Genomic DNA, 23,215 nt, shown 5'->3' with positions numbered 1-23,215 from the left:
CGTTCCCATGCCTTAAGTTGTCCTTACAACAATCATCTCGCTCCCATGACTTAACAAGTCATCCCACAACATAATTATCTTGTTTCCATGCCTTAATAAGTTGTAGCCACAACTTAATTATTCCGTCCCCAAGCCTTAAGAAATGGTTATCACAACTTATCACCAATTACCTTGTTCACGTGCCTAAATAAGTCGTAATTATTTCGTCCAAACACCTTCATTATTTTTGTAAATTTAATTAAGCCTTTGCCACGCATTAGGATCTTGTTCCCACGCCTTTCGTTCAAGTCCTTTTTGTTCATCTCACCTTACCTTCATATTTTACCTTTGATACTTTAAACTAACTACACAACTAACTATACTACAAACTGAGCTCATTTAGATCACTCAATATTATAAAATATAATTTAATATTAAATACAGAGCGGTAAAAGGACAAAACTCTGCACTAAGAAAACAGCTCATAGCACAGTGCAGTTCTTACACACATCCATATGTTGCATTTGTAGCTAAAATACTCAACTTTCCCGGCCTATTTTTCTTAATGAGGCTTAAACGATGCTTTATTTAGGTTCCATATACTCCAGGGCGTAACTTATACTTTACTATAAAGAGGAGAATAGAAGTATTGAGATAGTATAGGAGCTAAGCTAAGTTAGCTAAGCTACAGCGGAAGCTCCGCGAGCTCCGAGCGTGCTCCTCTCCTCCGCTGCCTCTCTGCAAATGGCTCCGCGCTGAGCCCGAGCCGCGGCTTGCTGAAGCTCCAAACCGGCGCATGCGCACTGCCCTGGTCCGAGTGCCCGATACAAGATGGCGGAGTCGGTGGGGAGGGAGAGGCGGAGGCGGGTCCGGACTGAATAGAGCAGAGCCTGTACAGGACTCCTAGCAAACCTCTCTAAGGTAAGGCATTCAGCTATTTAACGGGGACGCAGAGGCGACCGGCGTGCGGCGGAACGTGCGGTGCACAAGACTGTCCGCCTAAAGTTTGCACATCCGCGCTGAGCGCGAAATAAACGGGCGATTCTCGGCGCGGAGAGCGCGGAAGGTCTGCCCGCCATCTTGTGTTGTAGTGTTTTTCCTTCCCCTCATCCAAAGTGCGCGCCTAAAATCGGGTTAGCGCGAGCGGAGCGCGTTAATGCTCGCTCTTCCCGCCTTTTAACCACCCGAACCGGTGCCTGCGGCTGTCCTCGTTGATTTGAGGCATCGTCGGTGCCGAACAGTCCGGTGTTTATCGGCGTTTTACCTCCTTTTCTCCACGTATCCCCCATCCGGGTTCGCTGGTGCTGCTGTCGCCTTTGTTGCGCGGCTTGGCTGCTGCCCGCCGCTCTCCCGCCCCGCGCTGCGCTGCGCTCTCCCCTCCTCCTCCGTGTTTGTTTTCGGCCGGCTCGATTCTGGGGTGGGCGCTGGAGAGCAGGCGCATGCGTGCCTTTTTCTAGAGCTCTTTAGCGCTGGCTGTTAAAGGCGGAGAAGCTATCTTAGCTAATCTAACGTTACCTACACAGTCGATCATTGTATCTTATTTAACGTTATATCTTTAGGTTTCATTTAAAACACACGGATTAGTTGACTAGCTACAGACCTTACTGAAATGTAAGTTAGCTGTTAGCTAGCTTAGCTAGCTTTAGTTCATTTAAACAGTCAGTCAGTAGCAACAACGATAACGTTAGCTAGCTAGGGTAATAATTAGTTAGCTAACTATCTAAGCTAATTAACAACCAATTTAGTTAGATTAAAAAACTTGTCATAAAGCTACATAATCTCACCTTTCAGTGCAGATAGGCTGAGAACCGGACTAACCTCTAGCGTTAGGTACAGTAACGTTACAGTACTGTACTATACTACTATACTGTACCATAACAGTGTTAGGTTAGGTTAGCTGAATGAAGTGTTTTGGCGCCTCTAAGTTATATAATTTAATATAACCTGCAGCTCTGGAAAAAAAATAAGAGAGCACTTCAATTTCTGAATCAGTTTCTCAGATTTTGCTATTTATAGGTTTATGTTTGAGTAAAATGAACATTGTTGTTTTATTATACAAACTACAGACAACATTTCTCCCAAATTTCTAAATAAAAATATTGTCATTTAGAGCATTTAAGTTATTTGCAGAAAAATCAAGAGAGAGAAACGGATGTAATAACAATATAACAATATATATATATTTGGTGGAATAACCCTGGTTTTTAATCACAGTTTTCATGAATCTTGGCATGTTCTTCTCCATCAGTCTTACACACTGCTTTTTGATAACTTTATTAAACTCCTGGTGCAAAAAATTAAGCAGTTCAGTTTGGTTTGATGGCTTGTGGTCATCCATATTCTCTTGATTATGTTCCAGAGGTTTTCAATTTGGTAAAGCTATATCTGACAGTAGCAATATGTAAAAAAAATTAATAGCATGGACTATACGCATATCATCAGTATTTATAGAACACTGACACGTAGTGTAAAAAATCCTGTTAAATTAAATCATGTACTGCAAAAAATACCTATATTATTTTGCTCATTTACTTTGCCAGGACTAAAAATATATATATATAAAAATTGAGATCTGCAAAAATATTTGAGGGCATTTCAGTATATTGGCCTATCTGTCTATTTAAGATGCTATTTCTGAAGAATAAACCACATTTCACTTTTAATTATTATGGATATACAGAGTATGGAATTATATATATTTAAAACATCCTAAATACATAAAATATAAATAAAGTTTACATACCAGCTCATTCTCATTAACAAACACTTTTTGCTAAGAAAAAAAACATAATGAATGCTATTGAAGTCAGCAGAAAATGTCAGTCATTATCGTAACATACCTACGTGACACACATGCACATTGCAATGAAGATGCTGAAAAGATATATTGTGCACCATATATATTAGGTGGGTTAAATTGCTTGTGAAAGATCCTTTCACCAGTTTTATTCTGGTGGGTTTTTTTTTCTGTATCACAATATTGTAATAAATATTGTATAGCATGAAAACGACTTTAAATGTTGTGCAGTGTTTTTTTTTTTTTTTTACCTGTTTGGGTGTGGGTGCTTGGGTGGGTGTGTGTTTGTGTGGGTGGGTGTGTGTTTGTGTGGGTGGGTCGGTATGTTTGTTTGGGGGGGCATGTTTGTGCGGGTGGGTGGGGTGGGGTGGTGGTTGTGTGTATGTGGAAAAAATTGTCATGGACTGATCAGACCTATCAAATTGCCTTTTTTTATTGTGCCCAATAAGTCCACAAAGGATCCAGGCCCACTGCTATACTGAGCAGTAAGCAGATGCCTGATTTTTTTTTTTTACATATGATATTTTACATATCATTCACCCCTAAATATAACAGTAGCCATATGGCACCTAAACATTCGCCTCTGCTGGTGTATAATAAACACAGCATCAAATATCAGCATGAAGTATTGGTCAAAACTGGTCAGTTTGATCTAAACATCTGTAGGAACTGTAGGAAATTCTGATATAATTATGCGTACGTGATTTTGATTCGGCTGGACGATATGACAAATTATTATCACAAGATATTTCTTATATCTCTGATATCTCTGTCAATCTGATATAATTTTGATATAAAAACCTCCACCCTTGGTGTACATAATCACCACTAATAGAGCTTCTGAGTGATATCACATTGACATGTCATGAAATAAGACATTTTTCAATACACCGTGTTTACCATATTTTGACATGCAGACAAAATACATAGGCAGTGGCAGATTCTGCTGTTCTGCTATTTAAATGCCCTTTTATGCACACTACACTGATTATTATTTATTTTTTGTTGCACATCTTATTAATCAAGATTCTTTTACTTACTCTGGAATGAAATTCTTCTCTGTATGATAAAACAATGATCATAACACAATAGAGTCCAGCAATAGTATCCAAGACCATCCTCTTTACACTTGCTGTTTTTGTGTGTAAAAGGCAGGGCAGATGAGGAGCTATGACGAGTGAAAACCACGGAAAGGCAAAGGGAGACTCGGCATTGGTCATGTCACCCACCGGGTCCTCTTCACAAGCAGCTCCCCTCACCCCTTCCACCAGCAAAGCCATTCAAGAGCTGCCAGGTGTGTGTTGGTGTTAATATGTATATTTACGTATCTGGACATTGAAGGTTTAATTGTTTATAAAAATGTAATAAACACAATACTATGTTTTCTGTGCTATACTTCCATCTATCCATACCCCAAAAAACACAAATCCATACAGTAGCTGATGATCACAACCTCAGCACCCAAACCTGTGTTCTTCAAAGCAATAAACCTGTAACTTTGCATCTACAACACATTCTGACCACTAACTGTTGCATATATGACAAAGTGTATGTTATGGAGTGTTTTACTCACAATGAGATGCATGGTTTCAAATGAACTTCAGTGCTTTTAGATTCTTGCACTTTCAGACACTCTGTAAATCATCATAACAGTATGCCATGATGGTCTGGTATCACTCATTACAAGTTTACATAATTAGATGATAAAAAACAACTTGTGAACATGTTAATTAAGATGTGAGAACTTCCAAAAGAGTTAAAAAGAAAGAATTTCCAGTTAAGATCTAGCTTGGTCTTTCTCTCAGATGAGCTGATTCAGGCTGGATGGGCAAAATGCTGGAGCAAGAGGGAGAACCGGCCGTACTACTTCAACCGCTTCACCAACCAGTCGCTGTGGGAGATGCCGGTCCTGGGGCAGCATGATGTCATTGTAAGTACTGAATAAACCTGGTAATTACTTCTCAAACAATTACCAATTACTCTCTACTATTTGGTTGGTTGGAGATTTGGACCACTGTGCAAAGCCTTGTCCAGCACAATCTAAAGATTCTCAATAGGGTCAAGGTCTGGACTCTGGTGAACAATCCATGTGTGAAAATGATGATCTCATGCTCCCTGAACCACTCTTTCACAATTCCCATGAATCCTGACATGGTTATCTTGGAATATTCCTGTTCCATCAGGGAAGAACAAATCAATTAATTGATGGAAGAACCTGGTGGTTCAGTATATTTAGGTTTTAGGTAGTCAGCTGACCTCATTCTTTGGTCACATACTGTTGCTGAACCTAGACCTGACCAACTGCAGCAACCCCAGATCATAGCCCTGACACCACAGGCTTATACAATAGCACTAGGAATGGTGGGTGCATCAATTCAGCTGCCTCTCTTCTTACCCTGATGATCAATTACTGTCCTTCCACTGTTTAATAATGTGCCGGACAGTTCTTAATAAGATCTTAAGTAGTTTCAGCAAGCTCCATAGATGTTTTCTCTGTTTGATGCACGTTAATAATTTAACCCTTTTGAATCAGATCTTTTCCTGTGTTTTTTTTAATTAATTTTTATTTTTTAATTTTCATAAACAATGTAAACCACAACTACCATGTTACCTTTGCTTAATCTCAAAATATTAACATTAGATCTAAACCAGACTGGGTATTGAAATTGATTTAGAAATCGTAAAATAAGCTTGAGTGCTGAATTGCTGTATATTTGACAGATTGATGATCCAATTAACATTTTTTTTACTGGGCTCCTAAATCATGAAGACACATTTGGATGAAACCTGACAGTGTTTGCTCATCCTTCTCTTTTGGGCTTTTGTCACGACTGTATCTTTGACCAGACAGTGTCTTCTTCATGATACTGTGCTAAATTTGTATCTGTTGTTGTTTCAGTCTGATCCTCTGGGCCTGAACGCCGCTCCTGCCTCAGGCGAGGGGGCCGGGGATGGTGGACTGGGCAACGGGCAGCGCAAGAGGCGCCCTTCAGAGGAGGCCATTCAAGGGGGTCCTAACAGCTTTAAGAGGCCAAGAGTGAGTATACAGAATACAACAACATAAGAGTACACAGTTAATACACTTACTAGTCTTACTATCATACTAGGTTATATGTTAAGAATAAAAAAATAATTTTTTTATTTGTGTAATAGCACTTTTATTACACTCCAAAATGCATTACAAGAATGCAATTCTTTTGTATGAATGTGCAAAAACAGAAAAAGAGAACACAGACTAAAAAAAGTATTGTTTTTACTTCATGCAGGTTGAGGTACCTGTAACTCCAACCACCCCCACAATCCCTATATCACCCAGCACACCTGGAGCAAAGCCCTGGAACTCCACCTCAGATGACAAACAAGCCCAACCTAGCACCCCTGCCCCGGCCCCGTATCGACCATCTGTGTAAGTGCACTGAAAGCTTGTCCTCACCAGGGCTTCAGACAGAGCTTTTCTCTATGCCATGCTTGTTTTATACTCATGATGTTCTTGTATTTCAGGATCTACTGGGACCTGGATATTCAGACCAATGCAGTGATCAAAGAGCGGCCCCCGTATGACTACCTCCCTCCTCACCCCGAGATTGAGCTGCAGCGAGCTCAGCTCACCACCAAACTCCGTCAGCATTACCACGAGCTGTGCTCTCAGCGCGAGGGTACGTACTGTACATTCCCTTTAAGGCTGGTTTAAACTCTTGTGTCGGGTCAACCCGACACTGCTCGGCTGGACAATCCCAGTTACTATTCTGTGGAGGTGCACATCAGGCTGCGGCATAGGGTACATTTATGTCTAGGGCTATGTATCGTTTTAAAATTTCAAATGCTGGTACTGATACCCAAATTATACTTTTTTCGATACTTTTTTTCTAGATTGTAATCAAAAAGTCCAAAAAGACTATCAATATACTTGCACAACATATTTATTTAACAGCCAATGTAAGTAATCTCATTCTCATACTGTCACCATGAGAGGCTCCATCTTTCTGAATCTTGTTGGAACGAACAGTGAGCATGTCTCTGGCTTGTGGTTAAACTACAAATATTTTTCCTATGCATATTGCTTTATGCTTTTTTTAAGTGACTTTTTTTGTTTAAATAGCAACCTAACATTGACAAAATTACATATTAGTGCTGTCAATCACTTAAAATTAATTATCATGTTTTTCTTTTTTTTTCTTTTGTAATGCTGCCAGTTTCCTGTATTTTTGAGAGGAGGGCAGTAATAATAGTGTTGTGTAGTTTAAGTCAGGCAGAGTAGAGCTTTTTACTGTATTATAATATCTCCGGAGGGAGGGAGGGAGAGAGTGAGAGAGGGGGAGACAGCACAAGTGAGAGAGAGGCAGAGCGAGTGAAAGAGAGACAGAGAAAGCGTGAGAGCGAGCGCCTGAGATTTTAGCACAGTGGCGGTGTATTGACAATTTGAATGATCACTGTGAACATGCTCACCGTGTTTCTGTGCGCACCCTCTGCTTGTGTGTGCCAGGGCGCCTTTTCTTTTTTTTTTTTTTCCTCTGTGCGTGCTTACTGCGTTTCTGCAATGTACAGTTGTGGTCAAAAGTTTACATACACTTGTAAAAAAACATAATGTTATGGCTGTCTTGAGTTTTCAATAAGTTCTACAACTCTTATTTTTCTGTGATAGAGTGATCGGAACACATACATGTTTGTCACAAAAAACAGTCATAAAATTTGGTTCTTTCATAAATTTATTATGGGTCTGCTGAAAATGTCACCAAATCTGCTGGGTCAAAAATATACATACAGCAACATTAGTATTTGGTTACATGTCCCTTGGCCATTTTCACGGCAACTAGGCGCTTTTGGTAGCCATCCACAAGCTCCTGGCAAGCTTCAGGTCGAATGTTTGACCACTCTTCTTGACAGAATTGGTGCAGTTCAGCTAAATGTGATGGTTTTCTTGCATGAACCCGTTTCTTTAGCACTGTCCACATGTTCTCAATGGGGTTTAAGTCAGGACTTTGGGAAGGCCATTCTAAAACCTTAATTCTAGCCTGGTTTAGCCATTCCTTTACCACTTTTGATGTGTGTTTTGGGTCATTGTCTTGTTGGAACACCCAACTGCGCCCAAGACCCAACCTTCGGGCTGATGGTTTTAAGTTTTCCTGCAGAATTTGGAGGTAATCCTCCTTCTTCATTATCCCATTTACTTTCTGCAAAGAACCAGTTCCACTGGCAGCAAAACATCCCCAGAGCATAATACTACCACCACCATGCTTGGCAGTAGGCATGGTGTTCCTGGGATTAAAGGCCTCACCTTTTCTCCTCCAAACATATTGCTGGGTGTTGTGGCCAAACAGCTCAATTTTTGTTTCGTCTGACCAGAGAACTTTCCTCCAGAAGGTTTTATCTTTGTCCATGTGATCAGCAGCAAACTTCAGCCGAGTCTTAAGGTGCCTTTTCTGGAGCAAGGGCTTCTTTCTTGCACGGCAGCCTCTCAGTCCATGGCGATGTAAAACACGCTTGACTGTGGAGACTGACACCTGTGTTCCATCAGCTTCCAAATCCTTGCAGACCTGCTTCTTGGTGATTCTTGGTTGACTCTTGACCATCCTGACCAATCTCCTCTCGGCAGCATGTGATAGCTTGCGTTTTCTTCCTGATCGTGGCAGTGACACAACTGTTCCATGCACTATATACTTGTGTATAATTGTCTGCACAGTTGCTCTTGGGACCTGTAGCTGCTTTGAAATGGCTCCAAGTGACTTCCCTGACTTGTTCAAGTCAATAATTCGCTTTTTCAGATCCACACTGAGTTCCTTTGACTTTCCCATTGTAGCTTTTGTAGCTGAGTCTAATCAATGGGTCAAATGAGCCCTATTTAAATGGGCTCATGAGAAGTCAACAGCTGTAGTCAATCAGAATCACTTACAAGAAGTGAAGAGGCCATGACATGAAGCTAATTTGATTGACACAACTCGCTACATCACCAAAATTGACAAATTTTGTTGCTGTATGTATATTTTTGACCCAGCAGATTTGGTGACATTTTCAGCAGACCCATAATAAATTTATGAAAGAACCAAATTTTATGACTGTTTTTTGTGACAAACATGTATGTGTTCCGATCACTCTATCACAGAAAAATAAGAGTTGTAGAACTTATTGAAAACTCAAGACAGCCATAACATTATGTTTTTTTACAAGTGTATGTAAACTTTTGACCACAACTGTATCAACCCCAAAACCAACATTTTTTTTTTGACATTTTGGTACTCGGTAGTACTGAGACATTTAAATCGGTGCCTTTTTGTATTGGTTTTCGATACCCAGCCCTATTTACGTCACAGCGTAGATTTGATGCAGTAAAATAAATTGGTCTTTAGTCTAATCTCACTGAAACCTGCCATAAAGATTTAACTGGCCCCCATGGCCATTTTGTGATTTTAGTAGAAAAAAGCACTTTAGCATAGCGTTGTGTATTGGCAAGAACTATCGTAACGATACAAGTTGTAATAATATGTCGCATTATACACTGCTGGTCAAAAGTTTTAGAACAACCCCATTGTTTAGTTGTCCAGTAGCAGTGCTGTGTGACCCAGACAAACTGCTTTTTTATTTAATTTATTTTTTATTTTTTTGCACTTCACCTGTCAGACTGACATAGTCCAATGTTAATCTGAGCTAAAGGCTAAAGCTGTTGCAATGTGGGCCAGCTAGACATCTTCCTGTAGCAGTTTTCTCCAATTTCCAAGAGTTGTTTGAAGGTGTAATCTTTTTCTAGTTGTTATGATGAAAGAGTGAATGTGCTGTGTGTAAGTGCTGCAGTACAGAGTGCAGTAACATCATTTGCTTGACAATCAGGCAAGTGAGACTTCAGAGCACTCATTTAATGACATACATTAGTTACCTTTTACTCACCAAAGGTGTGAAGGTACTTACAGGCATTCACTATGCCTGTAATAGAGATCTTGTCAAACAGCGACAATCTTCCCACATTTCATTTTTGTGTTCCCACCTTATCTGTACTTCAGAGCACCCCTCGTTACAGCTCTCACCCCTAATGCCCTTTGTTCTGGATGAAACGTCACTGAAAATCACTGCTGTTACTAAGAATGAGTTTGTTTATGACAGGAGTGATCGCAGCTGCGGAGGTGTGATGTTGAGGCATGGAGTGAGCACGGAAAAACACAGGCTGTTTTACATAGAGAGGCTAGTGCACCTTTTCTAAAAGCAATGCAAGAGGCCTAACCACAGGGCACAGATAGGCATGCTTTCTGCATATTATATTCATGTCATTCCTGCAATACATAATAGGTTTTTCGTCTCAGTGCACAAATAATTTGGCTTAAGATTGTTCTGCAATGAAAATGGGTTTAGCAGGTTATAGGAAGATGACAGACTGAAGCAACTCGGACTTCAGCTAAAGCGTCTTTTACTCTACAGACCACACTGAAGCTTTTATATGTTAATAATGATTGGTATGTCAGGGATTTTATCAGCATACCCATGCATACCTATGGATATGTCATGGGAAGGTGATATTCTCCAATCCATTGGTTTAGACCAGAGAAAGATAGATAGCCATCAGGGTATTGGAGGACGGGGGCAGGTGTGATTGATCACAATATAAACCAATAGGGTGTCTGAATGGTATATGTTTAGTATAGTTCTCTACATCCAATCACAATCAGATTCACTCTATCTGGATGGAGAGATTTATCTGGATAGGGGTTTTATTGAAAGAGGAGAAGCTGTAATGAAAGCGAACTAAAAAGGAATAGAAGAAACAAGGCTTGTTTGAGAAAGTTGAGATAATTATGTGAGAATGTAAGGAGTAGTAGTTAAAACTTGTATTAAGCTTATTTGTACCTTCTAGGCATAGAGCCACCACGGGAGTCCTTCAACCGCTGGCTGCTGGAGAGGAAGGTGGTGGATAAAGGAGTGGACCCTTTGCTTCCCAGCGAGTGTGACCCAGCCGTTTCCCCATCAATGTTCAGAGAGGTCATGAATGACATCCCTATCAGGTGAGAATCCATTTAAACAGCTTGTTTAAACAATTTCTCTTGTTTTTCTTTACAATATGTGTAGATAAATTATTTGAAAATAAATATTTTCTCTTGTTGGGGGGAATTGTAGGCTGTCCCGTATTAAATACAAGGAGGAGGCCAGAAAACTTTTATTTAAATATGCTGAGGCAGCCAAGAAAATGATTGAATCAAGGTAATTATCCATGTAAATGTTTTAATTAAATAGGTTTATTAAATAATTAAGTTAGAGTCAGATTGTGTAAGCTCAGTATGTGTTTGTTTGTCTACAGAAACGCCACACCTGACAGTAGAAAGGTTGTAAAGTGGAACGTAGAAGACACAATGAACTGGCTGAGGAGAGACCACTCTGCTAGTAAAGAAGACTACATGGTATTTCTTTACTAGACCTCCATAAATACATACAGTATGTATATCCTCCTCATTGTTTGGCCATTTCACCCCAAGTGCTGACTCTACTGGGATTTTCTCAGGATCGCCTGGAGCACTTGAGGAAGCAGTGTGGTCCTCATGTGACTGCTGTAGCTAAAGACTCTGTGGAGGGGATCTGCTCAAAGATCTACCACATCTCTGCTGAATATGTGCGTCGGATCCGACAGGCCCACCTCAACCTTCTGAAGGAGTGCAATATCACCGGTAAACCAAGAAAAAAAATGTTTAATTTAACTGTATGTAGTATTTTAAGGCAACTATGAGTTTTACTCTGAATAAAAACATGAATTAAGTAATTATAATTACTTATATACACTATATACTTATTATAATCAATTACAATATTATGACCACCCCCTTTCTACATTCATTATTTATTTTTCACCTCCGCTGATCATATAGGGCACTTTTGTAGTTCTATAATAATTACAGACTGTAGTCCTGTATCTTTTTCTATGTATACTTTTATTATCCTCCTTTCATCCTCTTCTTTAATGTTAATGAAAATCACCATTTATTACCACTTTATTAGCACTGATTATCATGGTGGTGGAGTATGAGGTGTTAGTGTGTGTTGTGCTGGTGGTACAGTGTGTGGATCAGATACAGCAGTGCTGCTGGAGTTTTTAAACACTGTGTTTAATCATCACTCACTGTCCTCCACTCTTATTACACACTCCTACCTACAGCTGAAACACTTTGTAGATAAAGTAAAGTCAGAGACCGAAGCTCTGAATCTGTTGCTGCACAGTTGTTGCTGTGACAGAAGTCATGTTCTATTCCGGTGGTTACAGGACGCTGCCCACAGGACGCCATTTCTGAATATTTCTGCTTGTTGGGCTATTTATTCTCAGTCCAACTTTGACAAACAATGTTTAAAAACACTTCACTTCACTCTGTGGTGTTCCTTGTGGATCCTGGCCTTTAAGAAAATAGTTGGTACCACTTTAAAATAAGACTACCTTTATAAAGCGTTTATAAATGGTTTACAATTAGTTTATTAATGGTTAGTAATTAGGTTGTAAATGTTAATAATCATTAATAACATTAGAAAGGGCAACAATATAGATTGCTGTGGATTCACTATGTGGCAAAAAACAGGTTATTGTTGCTCTTTCAACGGTTGTGTTATAACTATAATTTTTAAGGCATTTACAACTTAATTAGAAACCATTAATAAACTAATTGTAAACCATTTATAAACCCTTTATAAAAGTAGTCTTATTTTAAAGTGGTACCAAATAGTCTAATAAATTGTGCAGAGAAAGAGAAAGACTTTTCTCTGTAAAAAGAGAACTAATAAAGTGCTGCTATGTGATCAGTTGAGCTTACAAATATACACACTGAATGTAGAAACAAGGAGGTGGTCGTGATAATAATCTGACTGTACAGTGTGTAATTTTAATAATCAAGAATAACTTTAAAAATAACTGTTGCACCATCGATCTAAGGGCGTTTTCACACCTATAGTTGGTTTCTCTCGTCCGAATCAGTTGATGAGTTCATTTGTTTGCAGCTTTTCTCCCTCTGTTTGGTTTGGTTGCATACAGGCATAAACCTAAATGCACCAAAATGTGCACCAATAAACCACATGAGCATATTGTCTCCTCTGATTGGTCAGAGCTGTCTGGTGCGTGTATATAGACAGTATATATAGCAAGAAGATTTGGTGTTCCAGCATGTATATCTGTGCACTTAGTCACCTGGCTGTGAGCAGTGAACACAGCACAGACTGTGCATGTAAACAGCATGGAGCAGCAGAGACAGCATTTGTTCATAGCTGTGGTAATTAGCATCAGGTTTAAAGACTCACTTATACAAACTTGCTTTTGATTAGTGAGTTAGTGTGGTAATTGAGAGGTCGATTTATCCTATATTTATTGTTGTGCATTTAAGTTTATTTGTATTTTAGCACTTTTTAACTTATTTTATTTCTGTTTTATGTCAGGATACTTATTTTAATATGTTATTTAAGTGATTTATTTTACCTATGTTTTGGTTGTATGTATTTATGTGTAGTCATTAGACATTTTGTGTACAGCACCTTGGGCAGTGGAAGCTGTGTTAATGAGTGCTTTATAAATAAAGCTTACTTACTTACTTATCTGGCTAATATATCAGATTAAACTGCACCTTATTAGCAGTTTAGCTCAAATAAAAGGAGTATATTTAATAGCTGGGTCAAATCGAGACTGGATTGTTCTCACACACAGTTGTTTTGATCCGAACCCGAGTGCACTAAAGGTTCAAACGAACCCAAGTCTGTTTCAACCGACCAAATAATGCTGGTGTGAAAATGTCCTTATATAACATTTCATTTTAGAGAGCAATACAACATGCATATAAACCCAGCTTGTATCATTAAGACAATGTTGAACATTTTAATCTCAGAAAGCTAAAAGCACTACTTTACACCTTTACGTCTTTGTTGCAGTGGATGGAGTGGAGAATGCAGAGGTTCAGGACCGGTTGGTGTACTGCTATCCAGTTCGGCTGTCTATCGCATCACCACCCCAGCCCCGAGTTGAGCTACACTTTGAGAATGAAGTTGCATGTCTGCGCTATAAAGGAGAGATGGTGAAGGTCAGCCGTGGACACTTCAATAAACTGGTAAGATTCTTCTTGATACCTAAATTTATATCGGTATTGGCCAATAATTGTAATTTTTTTTAGAATCATCTGCATTAGATGATGTCTAGATATTTGTAACCAATATTTGCTGCCATATTTATTGTAGAATGAAAAAGGACCAAGCAATGCTATCTGCGCTACTATAACAGACCAACACTGACCATGCTACTTTAAAATGAACTTATTCAAGCTGTTTTATTTCTTTTTTTTTTTTTTATTTAATAAAAAGGGGGTTAACTTGTGAACAGTCTATGTGAGAACCAGTTCCCTAAATACATGTAAAACCAAAAACAATGTGAAAACAAATGTCTCAGTAGAAATCATTAATTTGACAATTTTTTGTCCCAGAAATAAGTGCGATTATTGATATAATGGTCATTTTATGACCATTCTATCCCACTAACACGATGATTATACAATAGCATAGTAATGCAATTTTAAGGACTTTTTAGGGGGCAATATTGTGTCCTAGAAATAAGTGTGATTAACGATATTACAGTCATTTTAGGAGTATTTTATGCCACTGATATAATGATAATAATACCATAATAATGCAGTTAAACCATTTTAAAGAGCAAAAAAAAAATGATTAGAAATATTCAGCCACTAGAACTAGAATATAAACATTTTTAAATATCCTAACTAAATAAAACATAAATAAACATTAATGCATTAATGTTCATTTACACTGCTTGCTCAGAAAAACATAATGGATAATATACACTACTTGTCCAAAGTTTTTTTTTTTTTTACCTTTATTTTTACAATCTAAGCTCTTCAGGTTCAGTCAATTCAGTCAGTACTGCTACTGGACTATTAAATAACAGGGATGTTCTAAAGTGTTTGACTGGTATTGCAGTTGTCAGCAAAAATATTAATTTATTGAGTAAACATAAGTCACCAACAAAACCTTCCATCTTCTTGCAGGAGCTCCTGTACCGGTACAGCTGTATTGATGATCCCAGATTTGAGAAGTTTCTATCACGCGTGTGGTGCCTTATAAAAAGATACCAGGCAAGTGCATTTATATATCAGTGTATGAATCATTTGGATGTAGTAATATATAGCTTTTCCACATGTTGTCCGTATCTCATTCCACTGTAATGCTGGTTGTATATTGTAGGTGATGTTTGGATCTGGTGTGAACGAGGGGACCGGCCTACAGGGGGCACTGCCTGTACCAGTGTTTGAAGCCCTTAACAAACAGTTTGGGGTCAGTTTTGAGTGCTTTGCCTCGCCGCTCAACTGCTACTACAAGCAGTTCTGCTCTGCCTTCCCTGACATCGATGGTTTCTTCGGCTCTCGAGGGTATGTGTGATTGTGCTCCTCTGCATTCAGTGATATCATAGCATCAAACTATCAGTGGTCAGTGACTGTGGCCTGGTATGAACTGATAGGAATGTGCTGTAATGTAAATTAATTATCTGTAAATTAATTATTAATTATTTTGTTCTATTAGGCCGTTTCTGAGCTTCTCTCCCGTCAGCGGCTCATTCGAAGCCAATCCTCCCTTCTGCGAGGAGTTCATGGATGCCATGGTCACACACTTTGAAGTAAGGAAGTTTAATTATGTTCTTGTTTCTCTCAGACCAAAGGAGTCTAAGTCAGTGATGCAACATATTATATTTATATTGCGCTTCTTAGATATAATTTGCCTTAGACACCCCCTAAGGTAGATATCCTTCATTATTGCAATTAAAGCACTTCAGGTTCAGTCAGTGAAAATCCAGCACATAACATTTTGCAGTAAACTGTCTTGGCCTTTAAGGAAAACAAATTAAGTAAAAACTGAAAAAAATAATTTTGAGTTTAACATTTATCTTGTTCACAATCAAATCAAATAAGAACTTGTATATCATATTTTTCATACAATAAGGTGCACTTAAAATTATTTAATTTTCCCCCAAAAAAGTCAGTGTGCATAAAAATCCGGGGCACCTTATGTATGAATTCTACCAGTCAGGTTGTAAGGAGCAGTAAAGCCACTCCACTGAAGTACAGCGTTATACAGGAGTTTCAGTTTAGTTCTCCAGCACCGAGACTGGAGCAGTATGGAGCAGTAGAGTCCTCAGTGTAGCGCTGTCTGTTGGCTAAATGTGGCTAGCCTTAGTGGAAATCGGAAAATCTAAGCTTACTGTAAATAAACTGAAGCACTTTACTCACCCTAATAAACAGTTTTTAGGAGAGAAATCTGTGTACATTAACATCCAGTGTTCATTTGACTTTAAAATATATATATATATTTTTTTTAAGAATTACAGCCTTGTTTACTTAAGCTTAACTTTACAGTGGCGAGACCTGCTGAATTAAAAGGAAAACATGGCACTCCTGTTCCTTCCTAGTGTCGCCTAATGCACCTTATAATCTGGTGCACCTTGCGTAAGAAAATATACCAGAAAATAGATGTTTATTGATAGTGCACCTTATAGTGTGAAAAATATGGTAAATAGATAACAGCGACATAAATTACTACGTAGTTTTAGTTTTTATATACCAACAAATGTCCTTTTTGTGATTTCCTCATTGACAAAATAGATTTATATTTCTCTTGGCAGTATTTTTTTTTGTCACAGGTAACTTGTGGGTATTGATTTAAGGTCTAATAGTTTAACTGAACTTCAATTTAATTTGTTGTTTACCAGCAGGGTATTAAATAATAATGCCCATATCTTTTCTTCTAGGATCTTTTAGAAAAATCCAGTGAGCCGTTGTCCTTCATCATCTTCGTTCCAGAATGGCGGGACCCCCCAACCCCAGCCCTCACGCGGATGGAGTCCAGTCGGTTCCGCAGGCACCAAATGACCGTGCCTGCATTCGAACACGAATACCGCAGCGGCTCTCAGCATGTCTGCAAGAGGTCAGACTTCTGCACTTTTTAACTGCTCGTATCACTATCCTGTTATCCAGTTCTGAAGCCCTTATAATTAGGGGAGTGGCTGCTACATAATCATGCATGAAAAAAAAAAAAAACTTAAAAAAAATTAAGTAGATAAATTAAGCTGAGATTTTCTTACCTTTATACAACTGAGTAGTCGAAAAAACGTCTGATATGCTTTATGACCTAAAGATGCTTAAAAACTGTCCGATTCCTATCTAAGGTCAATTGGATACTGTAAATTGTCCTTGTATGTACATTGTGTGGATCAACTCCTCAGTGCTGGATGCAGTCCTCCAGCTGTACGTTGGTTTCCGGTTGAGGATACGCTGTGTGTGATTGGCTGCCGCTTTTTACTTTATTGCGTATGGGTGAGTGTAAATGGTAGTGCATAAAACATGATTGTAAATCGTCCTTTGGTAGCTGCACTCACTCCTAATGGCTTATCTTCCCTTCCAGCCGCTGCTCCTCTTCAGTGAATGTCACCTAGCTTTACCAGACATTCACACAAAGCAATCCAGACTGTTCTTATACAGAGTTCCCCAATGGTGGAACAAACTACCTTCTACTACCAGATCAGGAGAATCTCTTGCTATCTTTAATAAACTCCTGAAGACAGAGCTCTTCAAAGGGCACCTACTCTCTTAAGACCTCTAACTAACTACCTTCTACTACCAGATCAGGAGAATCTCTCTCTATCTTTAATAAACTCCTGAAGACAGAGCTCTTCAAAGGGCACCTACTCTCCAAACACCTCTAACTAACTACCTTCTACTACCAGATCAGGAGAATCTCTCACTATCTTTAATAAACTCCTGAAGACAGAGCTCTTCAAAGAGCACTTACTCTCCAAACACCTCTAACTAACTACCTTCTATTACCAGATCAGGAGAATCTCTCACTATCTTTAATAAACTCCTGAAGACAGAGCTCTTCAAAGGGCACTTACTCTCCTAACACCTCTAACTAACTAACTACTTCTAACCTCTTTTCCTTAAAATCATGAATCATGAATTTCTTATTTATATATAATTTATATATAATTGAGTTATTTGAGATGTGAAATCTCTGCATCTTTTTTTGTTATTTCAGCCATTTCCGATTTTCTGCAAATAAATGCTCTAAATGACAATATTTTTATTTGGAATTTGGGAGAAATGTTGTCTGTTGTTTATAGAATAAAACAACAATGTTCATTTTACTCAAACATAAACCTATAAATCAGAGAAACTGATGCAGAGAGATGTTTTTGTGTGTCTCAACAGCATCTTTTACTATCACATTAGTCATGAGTTCCTATCTCATTCCCATTTTGTTGTTTTCTACCAGAGAGGAAATGTACTACAAGGCGGTTCATGGAACAGCGGTCATCTTCCTGCAGAACAACGCTGGATTTGCCAAGTGGGAGCCCACCACAGAGAGGATTCAAGAGCTTCTGGCAGCCTATAAGGTCCCTGGACGCTCGCTGTCCTCTCCTGGGCCTTCCTCCTCCAGTGCCGTAGACAAAGACTCCAAACCAGGCCAGGAGCGTTCGGCGAGCATGGACGCCCCAGGAAGCCGAGACAACAGCAGTCCTGTTGACAAGACTGCACCAGAAACGGCAAACGTTTAAGTGTGTGTGTGTCTGTGGATGCCTGTCTGTGTGATTGTGTGTGTGTGTGTGTGTGTGTGTGTGTGTGTGTGAGAGTGGCTTTGAAAGAGTGCTGTTGGGTTGAGTGAGACTGACTGACTCTCTGCATGTTAAGTTGCTTCATGAGAGAGAACGAGTGAGAGAGAGAGAGAGAGCAGGAGAACGAGAGAGCTGGAGCGAGTGACTCGCACCTATTTACTTTTCTCTGCCTCAACTATTTAAAGAGTTATTCTGGGTTTTTATTATTAATGTTGTCCTAGTTATTGAGGGGTTTAGTTTTTGTTTCGTTCGTTTTTGTTTTTTTTAATGATGTAGTGATTGTTCGGTCACTAATTCTTACATTTCGTTGTTGTTGTTACCGTTGTCATCTGTATAAGACGTGGTGATTCTGGTCAAGTCCTTCTTTTCTTCTGCCTTTTTAACTTCGTGCTTTGCTCCCTGACAGAGTCGTGGGACTGTCGGGGTAGAGGATGGAGGGCACTGCTCTCTAGGATTTTTTTGGATGTTATTTTTTTATTTTTATTATTATTATTATTATTATGGCAACAGAACGGAGGTGGACCAGCAAGTAGGCAGCTATGTTTATAAGCCTTTAAGATATGATGCACATTACAGAGTAGTTGTAGTCCTTGTGCGTAGTTATTAATTATTACTACCTGTGCTAGAGCCAGTTCCTTTTTACGTTCAACGCTCATCTTTAGAAGATGTAGAAGCTCCTCTGAATGCCTGTGCAAGCCCCAGTGCTCCCTTTTCTGGAATAAGATGCCGAAAGAAAATCAATCCTTGGTGTCTAGGAGTCCAGGCTTGGTCTGTGTGGTTCCTTATCGCCCTAAAAAAGAACAGAAAAGAAAAGAAAAGGTCAGTTTTTAGACAGACACGGCTGTATGCACGTATGTTTGTAAATCAGTTCCACGCTTCAGTTTACCTTTGTTAATAACAAATGCACAGAGGATAGAACGTAACAAATGCAACTGGCATAGTTAGTACTAAACTTAGTTTAGTAGAAAAACAGATCACTATTTCCTCTGTTCTCTCTATCTTTTGAGCTGTAAAATATGTGCTTGCGAGAGCTTTTGGTATCTTTTGGTATCTTTTTGTCTTTCTGTGACAAACAGCAGAATCATCGGAGCTCCATTTAGACAAAAGAAAAGAAAAGAAACAGGTTTCATGTCCGCATAATGTGTGGATGTTTGTTTAGAGCCATTTCAGAGCTGTTTGTTACTAAATATTATAAACAGCTTTCAGTCATGTTAGGCCACCCCGCTTCTCTTTGAGTCTACCTCTCATCTGTGAAGCTTACAAGAGCAAGCAATAGTTAAACGTTACAATTAGAGCTAGAGTTAAAGGAGAAATCCGGTGTGAAATGCACTGGAGTTGTATATAGTGAAACATGATGATGAGTATGATCTTTTATCTAATAGCCCACCTCCATTCTCCGTAAGCATTAAGAAATACAGTGCTAAAAGCCGATGCTCCCAACAGACTTACAATGCTAGTGAAGGGGGCATAGCGTTAACCATGCAAAGAAATCACTATTTTTACACCATTAAAAAACTTAAAGTAGTTCCACACTTCACGGTTAGATTTCTTTACTGAAAATCCTGACATTTAACCCTTTTTAGACCCTGTGTCCATTGCAATGGACAACATCTCTCTTCATATTTTTTGGTATTCCTACATTTAAAATATTATACTTCTTTCCATCATACTTCTGCATAGAACCTACACCGCAGCCTATGCAGCGCTGTGTACGCTACGCCGTAGCTCGACGGGCACCTCTCTGGAAATGTAAATATGCAACGTGGACAGCTGTGATTGGTCCACCAGGCCTCATGTCCCTGTCTACACATTCCCGGCTTCGCGGTTTAAACTGCAGAGCGACTGATACGCGCACACAGAAGTATAAACATGTTCTGCTGTATAGTGCACTCTCGCTGGATATGCGTAGGCTACAGTGTAGGTTCTATGCAGAAATAAAATTTGGGCTTTATACAGATTGAGGTTTGTTGTCCAACAGAATTGACATTTATCAGCCAACCAAAAACCTTAGCTTCACCTTAGCCCCGCCCACTGCTTTGAACAAAAGAAGAAAAAAAAAATCATGTTATGAGTTATTTTGACTGTTTAGGGATGATTTGGGAAACTAAAAAGTTATATAAAAGTTATATAAAATAAAAAAACAATGTTTAACAAATTATTTAACTGCAAATAACTTATAATATTTTTATAACTTATAAAAATACAATATATAAAAATAATAAATATTTTTAATCACTGGAATGTAATTCAGGTCTGAAGAGGTTAAAACGAGGCAATGAGAGACTGAGGATTGAGGAAAAGTACACAGATAGGTTATTAAAAACACTGTTTATACAAGCAGTACCTTCTCTTAGTATTCAGTGACTTGTCGGTCGCCATATCCTGACTTCATTTTAGGATTTCACAGCTCTCAGTGCCTCATTTTAGATGTGAGGGTCTTCAGAATTTTACCTATGAAGTGAGGAGCTATTTTGAGCTTGTTAATGGTGTAAAAAATTGTGGGCAAATCTATGCCCCCATTCACTAGCATTGTAAGCTGTATTTCAGAATGCTGGGGATTAATAGAGGCAGGCTCTTTTAACTAAAATGTTTTCTTTGTTTTTATGTTTCACTACAACCCAACTCCATTTCACACCGGATTTCTCCTTTACAGTAGATTGTCATTCATCCATGTTTTTAAGTCAGTTCCAGCACTCTTTCTTCTTCTTCTTCTTCTTCTTCATTATTTAGTCCTCAGATGATTGAGTACTTCAGTACAGTGCAGAGTACCTGTTTCATCTGCCGATGTTACAGATATGTTAAAAAAATATATGTCCAATATTTGTTTGTTTACTCCAGAACGAGATTAATCCTGATCACTGGGCAGCATATTGAATGTAAATTAAATAGCGGGGGGGAAGAAACATGGAGAGAGAGAAAGAAAGAAAATAAAAGAAAAGAAAGAGGAGGTAGACGAGGAGAGACTTCTTGTTAAAATTGTTGAAATTGTTAAATTTATTAAATTTGTTGATTATATTTGGCTCTGTTTGTTGCAGTTAGTAGCACACTAATGTGTATGATTGTTTTGTTTTTTGTTTTGAGGGATCCTGTATGCTTATATGTAGTATCTTCTTTTATTTTATTTTATTTTATCTTCTATATCTGTTGTGTATATTGTCACATCCCTTTATATATACCTGTCTTATTTTTTTTGTTTGTTTCCTTTATTTGTGTTTCTCTTTTTTATTATTTTTATTTTTTTTATTATTATTATAATAATATTAGTTTTTTGTAAGTAATGAATTGTAACATCATCAAAATTCTTGAGGAAACGGTTTATGTGTACCTCCTGTCTGACATTAAAACAAACAAAAAGATATATATATATATAGATTCATAACCATAACATCCACATTGTTTAAACTCTCATCATCCTCTGAATTGCTCATTTTACAGCATCGAACACCAGATGGATTTTCTCATTCCTGGGTGTTTTTCCGTCACCAGCAAAACTGTAGATATTGTATAGAAAAGCATTATGAAGTATGTTTTTATTTTATTTTATTATTATTATAATTATTATTTGTTTGTTTTGGTCTTTTTGTGAGCTTTTACGGGGGAAAAGAGTATTGTACATGTCTTCTCCATGCTTTTTATTTGTTTTAATTTAACATTTTTTTTAAACAAATCTGTTTATGAATTCTACGATTTATAAAAATATGTCGTTTTAAAACTAAACCAAAGTGATAACTAAAGAGGAGAAATTTATCTTGTATGTAAAAGTAGAGTTGTGTATGAGCAGTAATGAATAGTGTAACCAGCAAATGACTCGTTATTTTTATAGAAGTCTCCTTTTTGTTTGTTTTGTTGGGATGATTTCTTTGTTTTCTGCATGATCAGATTCTTCACAATCACAAATAATTACAAGTAGCTTCATTTTAGCGTTAGCTTGTCTGCTTTGTCATATGGGTCTTTATTGATGGTTTTGCATATATTCCCGTCTGTATCTCGATTGATTGATTTTACCCTGTCACACTGTTCTTGCATTTGTTTGTTTTATTGGATTTAAAGCACCATGAATGTCATTGCCCCCCCCCCCCCCCCCCCCTCCTAATTTTGATGGACAGAGATGGATTGAATGTAAATAATATTTGTGCTTAAATCGTTAGTTTCCTCTTCCTGTATATTATCAATGTTGTGGCATTTCTCATCTTCTGAATCAATATGAAGATAAACATCTGGGTCAGTTTGGCTCTCAGTAAACTCTATTGACACCATGTATCCTCTGTGTACTTCCATTATTTATTCATTTATTTATTTATCTTTTTTAATGGCACACTCTTAGCAGAAATAATCTTACATCCCTGTGTCCTCATATGGGGACATTACATTTCTGCTTTTTTGCACCATGATACTTAATTTTTTTTTTTTTAAGTATCCTTTTTAGCCTTATATGAAGACACTGCATTTTCCATCTAGTGGTCACATGACAACCTTACACTAAGTTGACTGAGAACAAGATGGTGGGAATCCCAGTCTAAAGTTTCTACAGCCAGTCCAGAAAGAAACATGGACCAGGTAAAAAATTCTAATCCAGTTTTACATATGAAACTATGTTATTTGTTTACTATAAAAAGCTCAAATTTATTTTTTGGTCTGAGTCTCAGGAAAATATAATGTTTTTAAAGAGTCGAAAGGTTTAATGTTACTCTTTGGGTGCTTGATTGATTAGTAATTGTATATGATTCTATAACTATTGTCTATAAAGTTAAGAACCCTTCAAGGTAGGGGTGATTGATATGTCGCTAAAATAAAATCCGCAGAAAAAAGGACCCATGTAAAAAATC

The 23,215-nt window shown here is 38.2% G+C and overlaps 1 protein-coding gene across 1 annotated transcript; it reads left to right on the top strand.

The window, feature by feature from the left end:
- The first annotated feature begins 810 nt into the window (after positions 1–810).
- On the top strand, positions 811–22,647 carry pcif1 (phosphorylated CTD interacting factor 1). Its single transcript, XM_022663378.2, has 16 exons — positions 811–900; positions 3,928–4,070; positions 4,582–4,706; positions 5,676–5,813; positions 6,043–6,182; positions 6,278–6,432; positions 10,614–10,761; positions 10,874–10,957; positions 11,055–11,154; positions 11,256–11,418; positions 13,649–13,824; positions 14,773–14,859; positions 14,969–15,153; positions 15,305–15,398; positions 16,527–16,702; positions 18,050–22,647. The coding sequence occupies exons 2-16, from the start codon at positions 3,947–3,949 to the stop codon at positions 18,330–18,332; spliced, it is 2,178 nt and encodes a 725-aa protein (XP_022519099.1). The 5' UTR covers positions 811–900; positions 3,928–3,946; the 3' UTR covers positions 18,333–22,647.
- The last annotated feature ends 568 nt before the right edge of the window (positions 22,648–23,215 follow it).

Source organism: Astyanax mexicanus, chromosome 5 (assembly GCF_023375975.1).
Source record: "Astyanax mexicanus isolate ESR-SI-001 chromosome 5, AstMex3_surface, whole genome shotgun sequence".
In the NCBI taxonomy this organism is placed as follows: domain Eukaryota; kingdom Metazoa; phylum Chordata; class Actinopteri; order Characiformes; family Acestrorhamphidae; genus Astyanax; species Astyanax mexicanus.
This window is presented reverse-complemented; position numbering and strand designations above follow the sequence as displayed.

Excerpts from the sequence above, each read along its gene's own strand:
- pcif1 (XM_022663378.2), top strand. The coding sequence starts at position 3,947 with ATGACGAGTGAAAACCACGGAAAGGCAAAGGGAGACTCGGCATTGGTC. Across the intron at positions 11,419-13,648 it reads GAAGGAGTGCAATATCACCG|TGGATGGAGTGGAGAATGCA; the intron begins GTAAACCAAGAA and ends TCTTTGTTGCAG. Across the intron at positions 15,399-16,526 it reads CCATGGTCACACACTTTGAA|GATCTTTTAGAAAAATCCAG; the intron begins GTAAGGAAGTTT and ends CTTTTCTTCTAG.